Source organism: Sus scrofa, chromosome 10 (assembly GCF_000003025.6).
Source record: "Sus scrofa isolate TJ Tabasco breed Duroc chromosome 10, Sscrofa11.1, whole genome shotgun sequence".
Classification (NCBI taxonomy): domain Eukaryota; kingdom Metazoa; phylum Chordata; class Mammalia; order Artiodactyla; family Suidae; genus Sus; species Sus scrofa.
Genome location: NC_010452.4, coordinates 15,439,088 through 15,460,144, shown reverse-complemented (window position 1 = coordinate 15,460,144; position 21,057 = coordinate 15,439,088). Strand labels below are relative to the sequence as shown.

Genomic DNA, 21,057 nt, shown 5'->3' with positions numbered 1-21,057 from the left:
AAGAGCAGATCAGCAACAAAGCACAAACCAGCAAGTTCCCTACTTAAATCTTTGCACGAATGGGTGTCATATCTATGCCGAATGATTCTGCTTTTGTAGCTGCCATGATATCCTTCACGGACGGCATTTACGAGGCACTGCATGTCCTGGACGTATTTACTAGCTGTGTGATTTTAGGGAGGTCTCTGCACCTCTCATTGTCTTCATTTTCTCATCTGTAAAATGGGGATTTAAAAAAAAAACCAGTGTTGTGAGGTTTAACGAGATAATACTTAGAGCCTCATCAGCATTATTGAAGAGTACGGTAAAATTAGTTGTTACTGTTGTCCCTGAAAATGCTCCTGCTGCTGCCACCGCTGAGACCAGGATTCTGCTCGGGCCAGGTAGCTGTCCTGCCAGTTTATTTTGCATCCCACTCCAGAAAGGCTGCCAGAAAGCATGTGAAGGACTGTGACTTTATGATAAGGATAATCTTAAATCCACTCTTAATTTATTAATCCAAAATAGGCTTCAGTCATTGGTTCTTTTTTTTTTTTTTTTTGGCTTCCTGCCTTTTTTTCTGGGGCTGCTCCCGCAGCATATGGAGGTTCCCAGGCTAGGGATCTAATCAGAGCTGCAGCCACCAGCCTACACCACAACCACAGCAACGTAGGATCCAAGCCGCATCTGCGACTCACACTGCTGCTCACAGCAATGCTGGATCCTTAACCCACTGAGCAAGGCCAGGGATCGAACCTGAAACCTCATGGTTCCTAGTCGGATTTGTTAACCACTGCACCACGACGGGAACTCCAGTCTTTGGTTCTTTTAACAGTAGCAAAGTTCTGTGTACAACTGGACAACTCAACAAGACATGCGAGCTTGTCATGACACTGGTCACAAGAGCCCATAAAATAATATCATTAGTCTGTGAGGAAGAGTAAATTGTTCCATTTTCCCCCAAGTTGACTTCCTTCCTGAAAAACTGTTACCAGCCAACACCTATTTCATCAACAACTTAAAGTAAAATGTAGTCAATTTTTTGAGGAAAGCTTATCACATTTTCTCCTTTAGAAAAGAAAACGGGGCTTTCCCATGGTGGATCAGCAGGTTATGAACCTGACTAGTATCCATGAGGATGCAGGTTGGATCCCTGGCCTTGCTCAGTGGGTTAAGGATCTGGTGTTGCTGTGGCTCTGGTATAGGCTGGCAGCTGACATTTCGATTGGACCCCTAGCCTGGGAACCTCCATATGCCGTGGGTGCGGCCCTAAAACAGCAAAAAAAAAAAAAAAAAAAAAAAGAGAGAGAGAGAGAAAAGAAAGGAAAAGAAAATGGGAAAGGATTTCAAGAAACCCTTAGTAACTGAAGAGGTTGAAGATCACTTGCTGAATAAAATCAGAGTCTTTCCTGACATGCCATCCACCTTGAATGGATCTTGGAAGTTGTGGGAGATTGGGAAACGAATGCTGCTTCTGGGCTAAAGGGAAGAGACTGGTGTTATTCAGTGCCCATCATGGGTGTGTGCACACGCGTGTGGAGACGTGTGAATCGAGACGAGTGTATTTTAAAGTAGCATCAGCATTCATCTTTTCCTTAATTCCTCACATCCTCCAGGTGAGGCTTTCAGGGCTTCTCCTTGGCTTCCAAGTGTTTACTGTTGTAAAGATTTGAAAAATGCTCTTTTTTGTAGTCTAAATTCTCCTTCCAGCTGCTTGCTGGCAGGTGTTTATTTTCGTTAAGGCCAGGCACAACCTGGAGTTCCCATGTCGTGGCACAGCAGAAACAAATCCGACTAGGAATCATGAGGTTGCGGGTTCAATCCCTGACTTCACTCAGTGGGTTAAGGAGCAGGTGTTGCCGTGAGCTGTGCTGTGGATCACAGACGCAGCTCAGATCTGGCGTTGCTGTGACTGGTGTAGGCCGGCAGCTGTAGCTCCAATTAGACCCCTAGCCTGGGAACTTCCATGTGCCACGGGTACAGCCCTAAAAAGACAAAAAAAAAAAAAAAAAAGAAGAAGAAGAAAAAATTAGGCCAGGCACAACCTAGGTATTAGGCTGAGGATGGAAAAGGCTTGAATTAATTTTCCATAAATAAAAGTCATAGCTTATACTGGAGAAGAAGCCCTCTTGCAAAGGACCTTGAAACATCAAGGTAGTGAAAGCAGCTTATGGTTAAAGGATGGCTACATAACGGTAACACTGTTCAGGATGCAATCGCTCGTTGTTCTCCTTTAAGTAAAATATCAAGCCTGTTCTTACGCCCGATCCAAAATGAACATTTTGCTCCTGTGAAAGAAATGTAAGTCAAAGAAGACTGGAAGAGGAGGATGTGGGAAGCTCTCTCACCCCTAGCATATGCTCTGCTGTCGTTTTTCCTCCTCCTTAGGGAAAAGCCCTCTGTAGGATGATAAATATTCTGTTAAGGCTACGTGGATACTGACAGGTGAGAAAACAGGCGGACAGTGGGTCTCTGGAAGGATATAAACAGCATTTGCATTTTAGACAGAGCAGTGCAAAATCCATAAAAGAAAAGCGCTTGCAAAGATTTAAGTAAACACAGAAATATTTGCAAATTAATTATGCATAAACCAAGTATAGAAGCACTAAGCAGCTATATGATATAGATTGCAGGAGAAATTGGAGACTCTTAAGTTAGTGAGATAACTTAAGGAAGGCTTAGCAAAAGTGATGATAAAGAAGGTTTGAAAATGAAAACCTGAGGGAGTTCCCATCATAGCTCAGCGGTTAACGAACCCAACTAGTATCCATGAGGACACAGGTTCGATCGCTGGCCTTGCTCAGTGGGTTAAGGATCCGAGCTGTGGTATAGGTCACAGACGTCTGGCATTGCAGTTGCAGTTGATCTGGCGTTGCAGTGGTTGTGGTGTCGGCTGGCAGCTGCAGCTCTGTTTCAACCCCTAGCCTGGGAACACCCATATGCTGAGGTGTGGCCCTAAAAAGACCAAAAAAAAAAAAAAGTGAAAAGCTGAAATAATGCAGAGGTGGCAGGACCTTTTTATCCACATACATCATAAACCCGTCGTAGCTGCCAGATAGATTTATTAACTCACCGAATGCTTAATTTGCTTCTCCATATAAAAATAAATAAATTTGAATTGGGGCGCTGGAGATGGCCATTTCTAAAACTTCCTTTCTTTGCTTCTACTGTCTTTTCTCTTGCCCTGAATTCCATTTGCAAGTGAAATAGCCACACACTGATAATTGACATGGCTCCGTGTCGTGTTTGCAAGACATGGGAGAACCAGCAGCATAGCTGTACCTCAAAAACAACATTGGAGAGCATTTTCAAATTTCGAAAATATTTGGTAACTCACTGGATACATTTGAAAGAACCTTCCTGGGGTGGATACAGTTTCTCTGGCATGAAGTATATAGACATTTTTCACCTACAAAATTAGTCTTAATACTGCTTCCCTCCCATTCGCTTGGGGTTTTGACCTCAGTGCCGTTGGGAGAATTTGATTTCCAAGAACAGATGATTTTTCTGTACTTTGAATAATCGCATATAACTGCATGCATTTCTTTTTTGCTGCTTTCAGATACATGACTCATAAAGATAATGAGGGTTTCACCTCCTTTACCCAAATAGCTCTTTTTTTCTAAAAGTTCATGGCTTTGACAGACAATTACTGATCTCTTGCATATATTCATATACAGTCTTCTCAGCTGACTCCCTAAAAAGTCTCAAACTTTGCCAAAATCAATGATTTGAATAATGAAATTACCTACAGACACTTGGATTCTTATTCACGTCTGGAATGTGGATAGATAGATAGATAGATGTATTCCACTGCAGTTTTGTTTAGATATTATTTCTTTTAGAGCCTGTTTCTTTTTTTAGATGAGAGTTGTTCTTTGCTGTCCTTCTCATCTTCCAATTTTTCCTACTCATTCCTCATGTTTTCTCCTCCTTCTTTGTTCAACCTCTTCTCAAACCCCTTCTTCTTTCGCCTTTTTCTTCCTCTCCTCCTTTGCTGAGTGGAGGAGAATGCAGATTCAACCTGGCCCAAATGTTGAGACACAAGAGGAAAGGAAGAATGCTGGGAGAAAGAAACAATAAATACTTACATAGAGTAAATACTTACACAGAGTAAGTGATGTTAACTATTCACATTAAATACTTACACAGAGTAAGTGATGAGAAAGAATTTCCTTACTTTTCTGATATGTTGATCAAGATCTTTATCCCCTAATTTCCATCCTGTTTGTTTGTTTGTTTAGGGCCGCACCCACACATATGGAAGCTCCCAGGTTAGGAGTCCAATCAGAGCTGCAACTGCCAGCCTAGGCCACAGCCACAGCCACAGCAACACCAGAGCTGAGCCACTCTGCGACCTACACCACAGCTCATGGCAATGCCAGATCCTTAACCTACTGAGTGAGGCCAGGGATTGAACCTGCATCCTCATTGGATACTAGTCGATTTCATTACCACTGAGCCACGATGGGAACCCTTTTTGGGTTTTCTGAAACCTAATTCACGTCGTTAAAAATCCACACACTTAAGAGTTCCCATCGTGGCACACCAGAACGAATCTGACTAGGAACCGTGAGATTTTGGGTTCGATCCCTGGCCTCGCTCAGTGGGATTCGGCATTACCATGAGCTGTGGTGTAGGTCAGAGACGAGGCTCAGATCTTGCGTTGCTGTGGCTCTGGCGTAGGCCAGTGACTGCAGCTCCGATTAGACCCCTAGCCTGGGAACCTCCATATGTCGCAGGCATAGACCTAAAAAAGGACAAAAAAAAAAAAAAAAAAAAAAAAAATCCACACACTTATCTCTGGCCTCTCCATGACAAGTAAGATTTAAAAAAAAATAATAATAAATACTTCCCTCCTTTTCTTTGCTTATATTTCTATGCATTCCTTAATTCTTTGTATAGTCCTAAGATATTCATGGCATACAGAACCAGAACACATCTGATGACACCTGTAGATAACAAGGATTAGGATGGACTAGGTCAGAAAATAGGTTTTCTGCTGACTATTTGGGGAAAGGTTCATTTTGATCATTGCTACCATGGTTTTTCTTGCATTATTATTTGATTCTTGTGTTTAGAACATAAACAGGCAACTCTGATGCCCCTTCTTCACCTTGCCATGTTGGAGGGTAATTTTCCTACTGTGCCACCATCTCCTCCTCCCTAACTTTTCTAACCTAAAAATAATGCATATGCTTTATGCATATGCTTGAGTCTGACTTATGCTATTTAATCTTTCAAATTTAGCAGAAAAATACTTTGCAAGATTTATTATTTTAAGCGAGCCAGAGCAAAGCTCCTTGGAGCTTTTTAATACTGAGACCTTGTTCCAAAAGAGAGGCTAGAACGAATATTTGCTAGAAATATCCAAATCAACATTCCATATAATTAATGTCTAGGCTCTTGTTGTTAGGCAATTTTTAACACATTCAAGTTGCCTATAGGACTGAGAAAAAGAAATGCCTAAGCCAGAGAAACAAACGTACACTGGATTCCTGGGGATTAGGGCTAGACAATTTTCTTTGCAACTTAGCTCTTTTAGTTATGAAGTGACAACAATCATATTAACCTGCTTCCAAGGTAATGGTTGCAGTCATTGCATAACTACTTTCAGCTGATAAATTAGTGCCCCGCTGAGGAAGACAACTGATAGAGTGTAACAATGAAAACGCACTTTGGCAGTAACAATACTCAGCAAAAAGCATTCCATTTATTCAGGGGAGAAGAAAGAATTCTCCTTCCTATTAAATAAGAAACAAAGGTTTCTGCTTCTGCATTCCCTCTTCTTTCATTCAGTGATGTCAGTCTTTGGGAATTTTAATTGGAGATTTAATGTTGGGTAAGATTGAGAGATGGAATGTATGAGAAAGAATTAAAGGGAAATATTAGAAATGAAAAACCAAATAAATAATGCCTTCAGTAGGGTCATTGGTAGAGTGGGCACAGTTGAGGAAAAAAATCAACCAACTTGAAGACAGGTTGATAGAAATTACCAAAGCTGAAAGGAAAAGAAAAAAAATCAGAACAACTGAATCCAAAAGCTGTAGGAAAATATCAAAAATTAAACATATATATATATATAATTGATTTAACAGAGGACAGAGAAAATAGAATAAAAGAAATATTTAACAATAAGAGCCAAGAATGCTCCAGAATTAATGACAGATGTCAAATCGTCATACACAAAATGCAGAAAACATTAAGCATTAGAAATACAAACACATAGAAAATAAGCATATTATATTCAAACTGTTGAAAACCAAAGATTTGAAGACAAAGAGAAAGAAAGACAGGAGTTCCCATTGTGGCTCATTGGTAATGAATCCAACTAGTACCCGTGAGGATGTGGGTTGGATGCCCGGCCTTGCTCAGTGGGTTAAGCATCCAGCATTGCCATGGGCTGTGGTGTAGGTCACAGACGCGGCTCGGATCCCACATTGCTGTGGCTGTGCCACAGGCCTGCAGCTGCAGCTCCAATTCGACCCCTAGCCTGGGAACCTCCATATGCCACAGGTGTGGCCCTAAAAAGCATTAAAAAAAGATAAAGACGAAGACTGTCAGAAATAAACAAATCCACAATTATAATGGAAGACTTCAAAACTGACTTTGCAGGAATTGATAGAATAAGTAGATAATAAGTAAGGCTATGGAAAACTGAACAACAGTATCAATAACTTAATCTAATTGATGTTTATTAGAGCACTTTATCCTAAAACAATAGAATTGATATTGTCAAGTGTACACGGAACAATTACCAAGATATGTCAAATCATCAGATATAAAATAAAACTTGAACCTATCAAAAATTGAAATTATACAAAATATATTCCCACAACATAATGAAATTATGAATTATGAATGACAAAGTGAAATCAATTTGAAAGAAAAGATATCTGGAAAATATCCCATATATTGACTGGGTCAAGAAGAGATCACAAGGGAAACAGGATAATACTTTAAATTGAATGAAAATAAAAATACAGTATATCAAAGTTTGTGGATGCAACTAAAGCAGTGCCTTGAGGGAAATTTATAACACACTATATTAGAAGATCTCAGATGAATGAATTTTTTAAAAAACACTGGTTTGTTAAACAAATTAGCAAAATTGATAAACGTGTAGCCTAACCAACCAAGGAAAAAGGAGAGAAGACACAATTATTTATATCAGGAATTCAGGAGGGGACATTAAAGATTCTACAGACATTAAAAGATAACAACAGGAGTTCCTGTCGTGGCTTAACAGTTTGCTCCCTGACCTCGCTCAGTGTGTTCACGATCTGGCATTGCTGTGAGCTGCAGTGTAGGTTGCAGACTCGGATCGGATCTGGCGTGGCTGTGGTGTAGGCCAGCAGCTACAGCTCCGATTAGACCCCTAGCCTGGGAACCTCCATATGCCAAGGGTGCGGCCCTAAAAAGACAAAAAAATTTTAAAAAGATAACAACAGAATGCCATCATTGATTTTATGGCCGTAATTTTGATGATTTAGATGAAATAGATAAATTCCCTCAAAAATACCAACTCCCAAAGCTCAGTCAGTCAGAAAAAGATAACAGGAACATTACTTTACCTATTAAAGGAATTAAATATGTAGAGAACACTTCCCCTAAAGAAAACTCCATGCCCAGATGGCTTCATTTAATATTCCAAATATTTAAAGAATGATAGTAATTCTTCACAAATGCTTCCAGAATGTGAAAGAAGAGGAAATACTTCCCACCCCATCTTATGCGCATTTCCCAAATACCAAAACGAGACCCGTTACAAGGAAGAGTCCAATATTTGTCATGAACATAAATGTGAAAGGCTCAACAACAGACTAGCAAACGAAATGAGACCTAAAAGATAATACATCATGACCAAATCGAGTTTATCCCAGGAATGCAAGGCTGTTTCAGTATTCCAAATCAGCCAACAAAATGCATTATAACAACAGACTAACGAAGCATAGAATTATAACAATGAGGACAGATAAAGCCTTTGACAAAATTCACTCTCAGAAAACTAAGAATAAAGGGAAATTTTGTTAACCTGATAAAGAATATCTGCAAAAAGACCTAGAGCTGACATCATACTTCATAGTGAAAAACTAAATGCTTTTTCCGTAAAGTCATCAGCAAGGCAACAATATCTCTTCCTACCAGTCCTAAGGCTGGACTAGAAAGCATAGCCAGTGCAGTATGGAAGGAAAATAAATAAAAGGCATATGAACTGGAAAGGAGGAAGGAGAACTGCCTCTGTTTGTAGATGCCATTCATGTCTATGTAAAACTCCCAAAGAATCTACAAAATAGCTACAAAACTAGTGAGTTTAGAACAGTTGCATGATATGAGGTCAATATAAAAAAGGAATGATTTCACCCATAGAAACACTGTAAGTTTTCTAAAATACAGGGTTTTTATAGACAAAAGCTAGCATTCCTATATAATAGCATCAACAGTTGGAAATTAACAGACATTACCATCTAAAATAGCACCCAAACCATGAAATATTTAAGAATAAGTCTGTAAAATATATAAAAGATATTTATGCTAAAAAAAAAGTAAAGCACTGATGAAATTAAAAAGGATCTTAAGAAGACAGAAATATAGTGGTTTGAAAGACACAATATTTTTATGATATCTCTTCACCCCAAACGAATGTACAGATTCAGTGCAATTCTGACCCAGAAATCCCTGCAGGACTGTTGTAGGAATTGGCAGGCTGGTTCTAGAATTTATCTAGAAAAGCCAAGGAATTAGAATAGCCAAAGCAATTTTAGATTAAACAAAGTTGGAAGATTCAGAATACTGTTTTGTGACCATTACTCTAAAGCTGAAAAGTCCAGACAGTGTTGTCCTAGAGATACTATCCTAGACGTCTCGATCAATAACACAGAATAGATTGTCCAGAAGTAGATGCATGCATATGTGGTCAATTGATTTTTAACAAAAGCACAGAAGCAATTCACTTTCAACAAGTGGTGCTGGAACAACTGGATACACATATGCAAGAAAAAGAACCTCCATCTAGACGTCATACCTTATGTAAAAATTAACTCAGAATGGGTCATAAACCTAAAAATAACAGCTAAAACTATAAAATTTAAAGAAGAGAACCTAGAATAAAATCATTATGACCTTGGGTTAGGCAAAGATTTCTTAGGTAACATATTAAAAACATGATTTTAAGGGAAAAAGTGGATAAATGGGATTCCATCAAAATTAAGAATTCCTGGAGTTCCCATCATGGCACAGAGGAAACAAATCCAACTAGGAACCATGAGGTTGCAGGTTCGATCCCTGGCCTCGAATCCGGCGTTGCCAAGAGCTGTGGTATAGGTCGCAGATACAGCTTGGATCCTGCGTTGATGTGGCTGTGGTGTAGACCCCCTAGCCTAGGAACCTCCATATACCATGGGTGCGACCCTAAAAAAAAAAGAATTTCTGCTCATTGAAAGACAGTTAAGATGAAAATAAAGTCACAAGCTGAGAAAAAAATATTTGAAAAGCACATATCTGATCAATGATTTGCATCCAAAATATATGATTCACAAACTCAGTAAAATTCTCAAGATTCAATAGAAAAAGAAACAACAACCCAGTTTTTAAAATGTGAAAAATATGTGAACAGACAGATTTCCTGTGGTTGGCAAATAATCACATAAGTATATGATCAACATTTTTAATCATTAAGGAAATGCAAATTAAAACCACAATGTATCGCTATTAGTAATTAAAATTCTTTAAAAAATCAAAAGATTAAAATACCACGTTCTAGTAAGAATACCAAGCAAACGTTAACCTACATTGTTGGCGGGAATGCAAAATGTTTTTGGAAAACAGCTTGGTGGTTTCTTATAAAGTTGCTTATCACATGACCCAGTAATCTCACTCTTAGATATTTACCCAAATGAAATAAAATGAAAACTATACTCTCACGTGAATGCTTACAACAGCTTTGTTTATAATCAACATTAAGTCAAGACAATTCAGATGTTTCTCAGCTAGAGAATGGATAAACAATCTCTACTGCATCCCACCTAGTGAAACACTACCAGCAATAAAAAGAAACAGGGAAGTTCCCGTCATGGCTCAGTGGAAAGGAATCCAACTAGTATCCATGAGGATGCCAATTCGATCCCTGGCCTCGCTCAGTGGGTCAGGGCTCTGGCGTTGCCGTGAGCTGTGGTGTAGGTTCCAGACATGGCTTGGATCCCACATGGCTGTGGCTGTGGTGTAAGCCAGCAGCTGTAGCTCTGATTCTACCCCTAGACGGGGGACCTCCATATGCAGAAGGTTCGGACCTAAAAAAAGAAACAAAAAGAAACATAATACCCTACTACACAGCAACATGAAAAAAATCTCAGATGCATTATTTCCTACAAAAAAAAGCCAGATTCAAGGATTACATTCTGTATGATTTAATTTATGACATTCTCACAAAGCAATACCATAGGGATGAGGACAAAAATAAAAAAATCAGTAGTTGCCAAAGGCTGAGGTTTGAAGGGGTGGGGGGTTCAGGTAGCCACCTGGAAACATTTGCAGGTAATAACGCTGTTCTATGCACTGACGCTGGTGGTGGTTACAGACTGTATATCAAAACTCTTCAGAGCTTTAGAGCTTTAAGAAGAGTGGATTTTACTACTAGTAAATCGTACGTTAATAAAAATGGAAAATAATTTTTAAACATACAGCTTTATAATAATGTGGGCTTCAAAACCTATCAATAAACCAAACATTAATTTAAATATATCAACTGTTTCGTAATGCAGTGCCGGCTGGTGGTTCTGGATCATCAAGCATAGGATTTTAGAAGAGGTTTCCTGTAGGTCTGTGATTTCTTTGGAGAAAGCAAAACCAGGTATAGGATAAAGCATGGCTGATTTTCAACATTCTGTTTTATTTGTGTAAAGCCTGAGTTGCCTCAGTGAATACTGATGAGCTGCTTGTACAGATTATGCTCTGGTTCTTACCATAGTTCATGCTGTCATTTTAACATAGGAGCCTTTTAAAATGTATGTAGGATCACTATGTTTCTGTCACAAAGATAACCAGAGAAAAAATAATATCTGAAGTGTTCCGCTTAGTGCTTATGAAATTGCTACATTCTTAAAAAAAAGTCTAAGTGTATGTTATAAAAAAAAATCTGATATTATCTGAGAAGGAGAAATTGAAGCCATCTCTCCTACAAAAATCAAAGAAGGATTTCTTAATAAATTGAGACCTATGATTTATTCACTATTAATCATTTTGTCTATATTTGCGTAAGTAGAATGTTGCAAAAATAGAAAACTTACTCAACCTTTTTATTTAAATGTTCAGGGACTTTAAATGTTCAGGTAACTAGTTGTGTTACCTTTTTTTTAATTTCAACTCTGATTTACAAATAAAAAAGATCTTTTGGAGTTCCCATTGTGGCTCAGCGGGTCATGAACTCGAACATCCAGGAGGACAAGGGTTCGATCCCTGGCCTCACTCAGTGGGTTAAGGATCCAGTATTGCTGCCAGCTGCAATGTAGGTCTCAGATACACACACACACACACACACACACACACACAAAGGGAAAAAAGATCATTTGGAATCAAAAAGTGAAATCCACTGTATTGTTAAAAACAGAGGGAACAGAAATATTTAATGGCAAGAAGAAGAGGAACTGACCTGTGGGGGAAGAGAAAGAAAAGCACAAACAAGAAGCTCTTTCTTTCTTTACTGGCCCACGTTTCCCGGCTCCGGGCTCACTCCTGGTTTAGGAAGAAGCCCTGAGCCCTGGCAGGGCCTAGCTGGATTGAGGAGTTCACTTCATCTCCACTCCTTGCTCAGCTCTCTTATCTCCTGCCCAGCTCCCTTAGAAGAGCCTCTCAGAAAGACAAAGGAACTGGAGTTCCCATCGTGGTGCAGCGGAAGCAAAGCAAATCCGATTAGGAACCATGAGGTTGTGAGTTCGATCCCTGGCCTCGCCCAGTGGGTTGACGATCCGGTGTTGCGGTAAGCTGTGGTGTAGGTCGCAGATGAGGCTTGGATCCACATTGCTGTGACTGTGGTGTAGGCCGGGTGGCTACAGCTCCGATTGGACCTCTAGCCTGGGAACCTCCATGTGCTGTGGGCATGGCCCTAAAAAAAACAAAAACAAAAGACAAAGGAACAGAAAACTCTCCTGTGCACACTTAAGAAATCTGGCAAAGGTCTCGGGGAGAGATTTCCTAATTGCCAACAACAGTGTCAACAAAAGGGACTCTTCTGTCCCTCATCGTATGAACCTCTTTCTTCCCCCAAATTATGTATTTATTTATTTATTTACTTACTTACTCACTTATTTTCTTCTTTGGCCGCCCCATGGCATATGGAGTTCCTGAGCCAGGGATCAGATCTGAGCCACAGTCGCACCTAAGCCGCCAATCCTGTTGCGCCACAGCGGGAACTCCTGGTGAACCCCTTTGCTGCCTAGACCGCGTTGATCTCTTCCTTCTTGAAATCCCCCTCCATTCTCAAGTTTTTCAAAAGTTTTTCTTCTGTGACGCTGAACTCTTTCAGTTTATCTCCTGTCCTTTTTTTTTCTTTTTACTCCCACACCTGAGGTATATGGAGATTCCCAGGTTACGGGTCAAATTGGAGCTGCAGCTGCCAGCCTCCGCCACAGCCACAGCAACACCAGATCCCAGCCACGTCTGTGACCTGTCCTGCAGCTCATGGCAATGCAGGATCCTTAACCCACTGAATGAGGTCAGGGATGGAACCTGCATCCTCATGGATACTAGTTGGGATCGTAACCGCTGAGCCACAACAGGGGCTCCCTGTCTCCTGCCTTTTTGATCAGTCCTTCTTCATCTCCTTGTGTGGGTTCTTCTTAAGTACTGAGTTCTTGCTTTAGTTGATAAGCGTTCCTTGTGATTTCATTCTTTCATTCATTTATCTAAGAAATACTTATGGAACATGCTTTATGTACTAGGCATTGGAGGACAGCAGTCAGCGTTGATAGGGACAGTATAAAAGACAGCCGCCCTTGGAGCATAATCCATTCTCAGCAGCCCACCCATTCTTCCCACAATAATCACCTGCTCTTGTAGTGGCCACATCATTGCTGTGATGACAGTTCTCTCATTTAGGTCACTGGCTTGGATTCAGAGTTCCCAATGCACTGAACCACTATGCAGGCCTAATGGTTTCCAGTGTGGAGAAAGTGCAGACACAGGCAGGCTAGGGAGGGGGGTGGAGAGAGAGACAGAGACAGACAGGGAGAAAGAGCAAGAGAGGAAGAGAGCAGCAGGTGCTTTGGAGGTGGTTTAAATCCCTTGTATGGGGGCGGGCCTTCTGGGCTTCCTCTGGCCAATCATCTGGCTTCGTCTGGCTTTGGCCTGACTCAGGACCCTCCCCTGGGGGAGCATCTTGTAGCCAGGATGCATTCTAGCACCAGGGTCTCTGGGAAGTTGACGGGATGTACTATGGTCTGTCGCCCCTCCCTTCTCTGACCCCTGAGGAACCTTTCTGTGTCGTTCTGGAGGTCTCCTTGACCTCAAGAAAGAGACATAGGAGTTCCCGTCGTGGTGCAGTGGTTAACGAATCCGACTAGGAACCATGAGGTTGCAGGTTCGATCCCTAGCCTCTATCAGTGGGTTGAGGATCTGGCGTTGCTGTGAGCTATGGTGTAGGTTGCAGATGCGGCTTGGATCCCGTGTTGCTGTGGCTCTGGCGTGGGCCGGCAGCTACAGCTCTGATTAGACCCCTAGCCTGGGAACCTCCATATGCCACAGGAGCGGCCCTAGAAAAGGCAAAAAAAGACAAAATAAATAAATAAATAAAAAGAAAGAGACATAGATGGTCTCTATCTTTTATCCAAGCAGGATGCAGCTTTGATCTTGAAGTCATCTGTCCACAGGGAGCAGATGACAGTTGCTCAGACCGGGACCCATCTATCTCCTGTTTCACGCACTCCTCATTGAGAAGAGAAGACGAGAAACCGGGATGAGGCCTTCCCTTTGTGGCTCAGCGGTAATGAACCCGACTAGGATCCATGAGGATGCGGGTTTGATCCCTGGCCTTGCTCAGTGGGGTAAGGACCTGGCGTTGCCACGAGCTGTGGTGTAGGTCGCAGACACGGCTCAGGACCCACGTTGCTGTGGCTGTGGCGTGGGCCAGGGGCTACAGCTCTGATCAGACCCCAGCCTGGGAATCTCCATACGCCTCGGGTGCAGCCCTAAAAGGACAAAAAAAGAAAACAGGGATGAGAAGAGAAGCTGTAACGGCATTTGGGAATCATTTTCAACTCTCCTAAAGAAGCAGGATAAAATGAAAGTACTCCAAGAAATAAGCGAAATGTGTTTCCAGTTTGTTTCATCTCATTCCACTGTCAGCCACGTGTCTTTACGATTCCTCCACGAACATCCTCTGGTCATGTGGTTAAGGTTTAATCTGTCGATTTCCCTTTGATTAGATAAAGCCAAGAAAGTGATGCGTGAATTCCCGACAGCTAAAAGTCAAAGATGCCAAATGAATAGTGGTACTTTGGAAAGTCTTGAGATCCCAAAGACAGAGCATTGATGGAAGACAGGAAGGGAGGGAGGAGGGAAAAAAGCAAGAGCCCTCATTCATCCTACTGTCAACGGACAAAAAATGCAGGATTGTGTTTTCTTTGGCGAACATACTGGGAACCATAAGCGTGAGACAGAGCATCTCAGACAGCGCTAAGAGACCATTCCCAAGAAGTAAAAGAGGAGCCAGGATACATAGGAGTTTTGCAGAGACAAACCAGATAGTCCAACATTAAGATTTCTGTTCATTAAAGAAAAAAATGAACATCTCAAGTTAATGAATTTAGTGCTTTGCTATGTATGGGAAATGCAAAAGTCTGGGCTTCTTGAAATCTTTCCTTGGAATATGCATCTCAGCTTTCTAGGGCCCGTATCCTGCTTTTCTCCATCCTGAATCCCCTCAGGTGCAAGTCTGGGATGACTGCCAACAAGAAGTTGATTTGTGGGTCCTTTAGAGCCAGAGTCAAAGATGCCAAATGAAGAGTGGAGTTATGAAAGTTACACCCTTTGTTGACTGAGATGGCAGGTGACATTCTTCACCCACACTGTGAAGGAACACTGTGGGGTGTCTGCACAGCTTTTTTTTTTTTTTTTTTGGTCTTTTTAGGGCCGCACCCGCAGCATATGGACGTTCCCAGGCTAGGGCTTGAATCAGAGCTGTAACGCCCAGCCTACAGCACAGCCACAACACCACCAGATCCAAGCCATGTCTGCGACCTACACTCCAGCTCACGGCAACCCTGGATCCTTAACCCACTGAGCAGGGCCTGGGATCAAACCCGCATCCTCATGGATCCTGATCGGGTTCTTAACCCAGTGAGTCACAGTGGGAACTCCTGCGCAGCATTATTGACAAAGGAACCAGGACTGAAATCACAGGCCATTATTCCGTGATCTTGCAAGTCAGTTCCCCTTTGCAGACCTCAGTTTCCTGAATTTGGTGATGAGGCTGGACTGACTGTTCACTAAGGTTGTTACATTCCCCTTTCTGCAATCAGTCATGTTCCTTCTGGCACGTTTTTATTCCCACTTGGTAACCAAGTAAATAAGACATCAGGAAGTTAAGTGGTACAGACCACCCAGTGTGGAAATGAAGGGCTGCTGAGAGCCTGTTTCAGAGCGAGAGGCTGTCTTGGAGCTGCTAAGATTCGATGCTTCATTTTCCATCCCCGGTAACAAAAATTTCACCTTGAGGGCAGAAAGGAAATCAAGTGAGAGCTCCTAGTAATTAAATTTCCTGCAGTAACTCAGAATATAAATCAGCAGCTAACTGGAGGCCTGGGACTTGCTCACAGTTGCAGGTTCTTTTGTCTTTGTCAAGAAAATTCAAGAAATACTTGTTCACATTTCCATAAAATCATGAACATCACAAACCAGACCTCCAGAAATGATAGATTGAGCTGTGGTTAGACTAACTTGTATTAATTATCCTGAATGACAGCAAAGAACAATGCTAATGCCTCCCCTCATTCTGCTGACAAGAGCATCCATCAGACGCCCGCTTTGGCTTCTGTGTCACAGGAAAACCCACAAAACCAGGCCCATCTCCCTTTGTGCTGCCTCTGAGGGCCTGAGTAGAACGGGTGTCTCTTTTTTCCCCTCCCGCCTTTTCCTTCATAACTGCCTTCCGCTAATTTTGAGAAAATAACGAAAAATGTTTTTCTGGTATAATTACATTGCCTCTTATTCTTATTTTGCTTTGAAAGGGCGACTGCTAATATAAACAGAAATTCCAAGCTCCGCAAGCTCTTCAGAAGACTGACCTTTAAAAAAAAAAAAAAAAGAAAAAAACTAACTTTTGTTATTTTCTCCACTGCCAGCATTTTCTTAAAGTTTCTTCATAAACTTGTTCTGAATTTTTGATGACTGAAAAATCTGCAAAACAAATGCCAAATTTTTTTTTTAAGTTTTATTGAGGTACAATTGATTGACAAGATTGTGATAATTTCCACAGAATGCATGTGTGTCCATGTATGGCAGAATTACGTGTTCCCTGTGCCTGTTAGCCAGTTACTCCGTACACCACAGTGTGCATATGCCAATCCCAAACCCCAAGTCCATCTCCCCCCCCCCCCCCCCGCCACCACCACCACACCTGTCCCCTTTGGTAACCATAAGTTTTTCAAAGTTTCTGTTTCTGTTCTACAAATAAGTTCATTTGTATCCTTTTTTTAAAAAAAAATATTTATTTATTTTGTCTTTTTGTCTCTTCAGGGCCACACCTGCAACATATGGAGTTTCCCAGGCTAGGGATCAAATCCGAGTTGTGGCCACTGGCCTGCACCACAACCACAGCAGCGTGGGATCTGAGCCATGTCTGTGACCGACACCACAGGTCAGGGCAACGCCGGATCCTTAACCCACTGAACAAGGCCAAGCTCGAACTCGTGTCCTCATGGATGCTAGTCGGATTCATTAACCACTGAGCCATGACAGGAACTCCTTTTTTTTAAGATTCCATATGTAGGTGATATCATATGATATTTGTCTTTCACTGTCTGACTAACTTCACTCACTATGATAGTTCCTAGGTCCATCCACGTTGGTGCAAATGGCATTATTTCATTCTTTTTTTATGGCTGAGTGATATTTGATCAGGGGTCAGAGAGCCTGCCTTTATAATTCTGAATTTGTCCCTGACTAAATCTCTCAGTCAGGGAGAGAGATCTTTGCATACCTGTGTAAGATTTACTTTCCATATCTGTGCATTAGTCTATGTATCTTTTTTATTTGTTCAAGTTTTATTGAAGTATAGTTGATTGACAAGGTGGTGATAATTTCTGCTGTACAGCGAAGTGATTGAGTTACACCTGTACACACATCCACTCTTTTTCAGATTCTTTTCCTACATAGATTATCACAGACTATTGGGTAGAACTCTCCATGCTCTACAGCAGGTCCCTGTTGGCCAGTCCATTCTATGTACCACAGTGTGCATATGCCAGTCCCAACTCTCGGTCCATTTTTTGGGGGGAGGAGGAGTTATGTTTTATTTGGCCGGCATTCTTAGGAATTCAGGTCAGGGAGGGAGCATCTCAAGTATCCCTAAGAAAACTAATCCCTCTGCAATTTCTCTTTGCAAGACTCTGGGTCTCTTACTCTCGAGGCTAGTGCAACGTTAATAAGAATACTAACTGCTGACATTTTTAGTAGTTATCATGTGATAGGCACTATTCTAAGCCCTTAAATGTATTAATCACGGTATGTATCATAGCAACAGTGTGAAATAAATACTATGATCTCCTTTTTATGAGAAAATAATGTATGCAAACTATTACATTTGGAATGGATAAGCAGTGAGATTCTACTATATAGCACTGGGAACTATATCTAGTCACTTGTGGTGGAGCGTGATGGAAGATAATGTGAGAAAAAGAATATATATATGTGTGTGTGACTGGGTCACTTTGCTGTGCAGTAGGAAATTGACAGAACACTGTAAGCCAACTATAATGGAAAAAATAAAAATCATTAAAAACATTTTTTAAAATAATGCCCAGAGATTAAATATCTTGCCCAAAGTCACGGGCAAGAACGTTGTAGAGCTGAAACCTGATTCCAGGCAATCCGACTTCAGAATCCATGATCTAAATCATTCTGTTATGCTGCAACTGAAAGTCAGTCTTCTTACAGCAACACAGTTTAAGGATTTAGAAAAAAAAAAAAATAACAGTGTTAAAGAAAAGAATCCTAAGAGCTGATACAAATGCGTAGGTGAATATGAGAAAACTGTAACAACCCAAATGCAAAACTCGAGCAAAAGTTCTCTTTAAATATTTAGGCATTTCGGAGTTCCCATCGTGGCTCAACGGTAAAGAACCCAGCTAGTATCCATGAGGACACAGGTTTGATCCCTGGCCACACTCAGTGGGTTAAGGATCCAGTGCTGCCATGAGCTGTGGTGTAGGTCACAGATGAGGTTCAGATCTGGTGTTTCTGAGGCTATAGCGTAGGCCGGCAGCTGCAGCTCTGATTGGACCCTACCCTGGAAACTTCCATATGCCACAGGTGCAGCCCTAAAAATAAAATAAATATTTAGGCATTTTAATAATGCATGGTTTACATATACTATAATGTAACTATAGCTACACACTTATAGATGCAGTGTACATACATAGTTTTAGTAATATAGCAACTGCAGGGAAAAAATCTCACCACTCCTACATTCTGGTGCTTTTTTTTTTTTTTTTTTTTTTTTTTTTATCTCTGAGAGTAACACCATCATACATACATGGCACTGATGCTTTCAATTTTCATTTCACAGATGAAGGAACTCGGTGTCATCTTCTACAACTGCAGCTGCCTGGTCCTAGACTTGCAAAGGATATTCGCTTTGTATAGCTCATTAAAGTTCAAGAGCAGAGTTCCTCAGACTTGGTCCAAGAGGCTCTATGGAGTCTATGACAATGAAAAGAAATTGCAGCTTCAGCTGAATGAAACCAAATCGCAAGCATTTGTGTCGGTGAGTTTTACCCTCTTTCTCCTCCTCCTCCCCCCTCCTCCCTCCTCCCTCCAAAGGCCCTTTATTAAGTTGGAATGTTCGCGTGCAATCTTGTGTTGGGCAAAGACCAGTTCTACAGGTGGGTTCTGACACATCCTTTGAAGAGCGAAGATATATTCGCTCTTGTACACAATCACATGCTCGCGATAGTTAACAGTGTATTTAATAATCATTCCTGGTTTCAGACACTTGGCATTATTATTATTTGACCCCCACTATTGCCCCTTAAGGCTGATCTGGTATGATGCCTGTGTTACAGCTGAAGATACTGAAGTTCATTGACTCACAAAGAGATTGTCAGATGCCCCTGTGCCAAATGAGACACCAGTGCCCCAGTCTTTGGATATGAGATCTTTTTTTTTTTTTTTAGGGCCGTACCTGGGGTTCCCAGGTTAGGGGTCGAATCAGAGTTCCAGCTGCTGGCCTACGCCAGATCCGAGCCGTGTCTGCCAGCTACTCTGCAGCTCATGGCAATGCTGAATCCTTAACCCACTGAGCAGGGCTAGGGATCGAACCTGCATCCTCATGGATACTGCTGAAGATGGGGCAACATAAATATATGGGCTGGCAGCTCTGGTCCTCAAACTTTGAAGTGCTTAAGAACCAAATGGGGAACCTGTTTAAAATGCAAACTCACACGAGTTCCCTGGTGGATCAGCAGGTTAAGGATCCAGCATTGTCACTGCTGTGGCTCTGGTTACAGCTGTGGTGTGCATTCGATCCTTGGTTCAGGAACTAATGCACGCTGCAAGTGCAGCCACAAAATTACAAACTTAAAGTCCCCCCACCCTCACCAGAATCTGATCCACTGGACCTGGGGGAGACCTTAGAATTTTGATGTGAAGCAGACTTTTGAGCTGATTGTAATGCTCAGGTAAACATCTCTGTAAACTCTGCTCCCAATTTAATACGCTCCCTCCCCACCCCCACTGCTGTCAAAGCAGCATTTCTATGCCAGCAGCTTGTAGATCACTGAAGAGCTTGTTATGGAAGAGTGAATAGTAGCCATGTGCGTATTAAAATGAAAGCACAGGAGTTCCCGTCGTGGCTCAGCGGTAACGAACCCGACTAGTGCCCATGAAGACATGGGTTCCATCCCTGGCCTCACTCAGTGGGTTAAGGATCCAGCGTTGCTGTGAGCTGAGGTATAGGTCACAGATGTGGCTTGGATCTGGCATTGCTGTGGCTGTGGTGTAGGCCAGCAGCTGCGGCTCCGATTGACCTCTAGCCTAGGAACTTCCATATGCTGCAGGTGTACCCCCTGCCAAAGTATTAAAAGGAAAGCACACTCTGAAAATTTAGAAATATGGAGAGGAGATTTAAGTTGTTTGTCTTAAATAAATTCATAAAATATGAATAACATAAAATAGACTAGGAAAAGGAGTTCCCGTTGTGGCTCAGAAGATTAAGAATCTAACTAGTAACCATGAGGATGCTCGTTCCATCCCTGGCCTCATTCAGTGGGTTAAGAATCCAGTGTTGCCACAAGCTGCAGCAAAGGTCACAGACATGGCTCGGACCTGGCGTTGCTGTGGCTGTGGCGTAGGCTGGCAGATGCAGCTCTGGTTTGACCCCTAGCATACGGCCATAAAAAAGAAAAAAAAAAATAAGACTATGCAAGATTTTCATCAAGTAAAACGAAAGAAAAAACAAACCTTTTGGGGGGAATGTGTGGAGGTTAATAATGCAATAGCATGTAGCATGTTTTAGAGGGCATTTTACTGACAAAATTATTTCATATATTCAATTTTATTTCCTCTCAAGACAATCCTATAAGATTAAAAACGTCAGATGATATTCTCAATTTGCAGATTAGCTGCCGTAAGAGGTTTGCCAGGGAACCTTAATCCAGATGGTAACATGACACCCCCAGGGACATTCACTCAACCACGTCCAGAAGAACAGATGGAAGCAGCAAGAAATAGATGAATTATGAGCAGATTTCAAATAATTGCTGGATTTTGAATTTACGGTTTGAATCTTAGAGATGCGTGAATGTGGTTATTGCATAAATTTAAATTTTGACTCGGAAAAGCCATGGAGGAGTTCCCGTTGTGGCTCAG

The 21,057-nt window shown here is 41.6% G+C and overlaps 1 protein-coding gene across 6 annotated transcripts in view; it reads left to right on the top strand.

Moving 5' to 3' along the window:
* The window catches only part of PLD5 (phospholipase D family member 5), a 303,291-nt gene that overhangs the window by 263,746 nt on the left and 18,488 nt on the right, over positions 1-21,057 (top strand). For all 6 annotated transcript variants that reach the window (XM_021064454.1, XM_021064453.1, XM_021064455.1 and 3 more), the window contains one exon: positions 18,758-18,955. In XM_021064454.1, the coding sequence (XP_020920113.1) occupies positions 18,758-18,955 (198 nt within the window). The remainder of the gene's footprint in view (positions 1-18,757; positions 18,956-21,057) is intronic.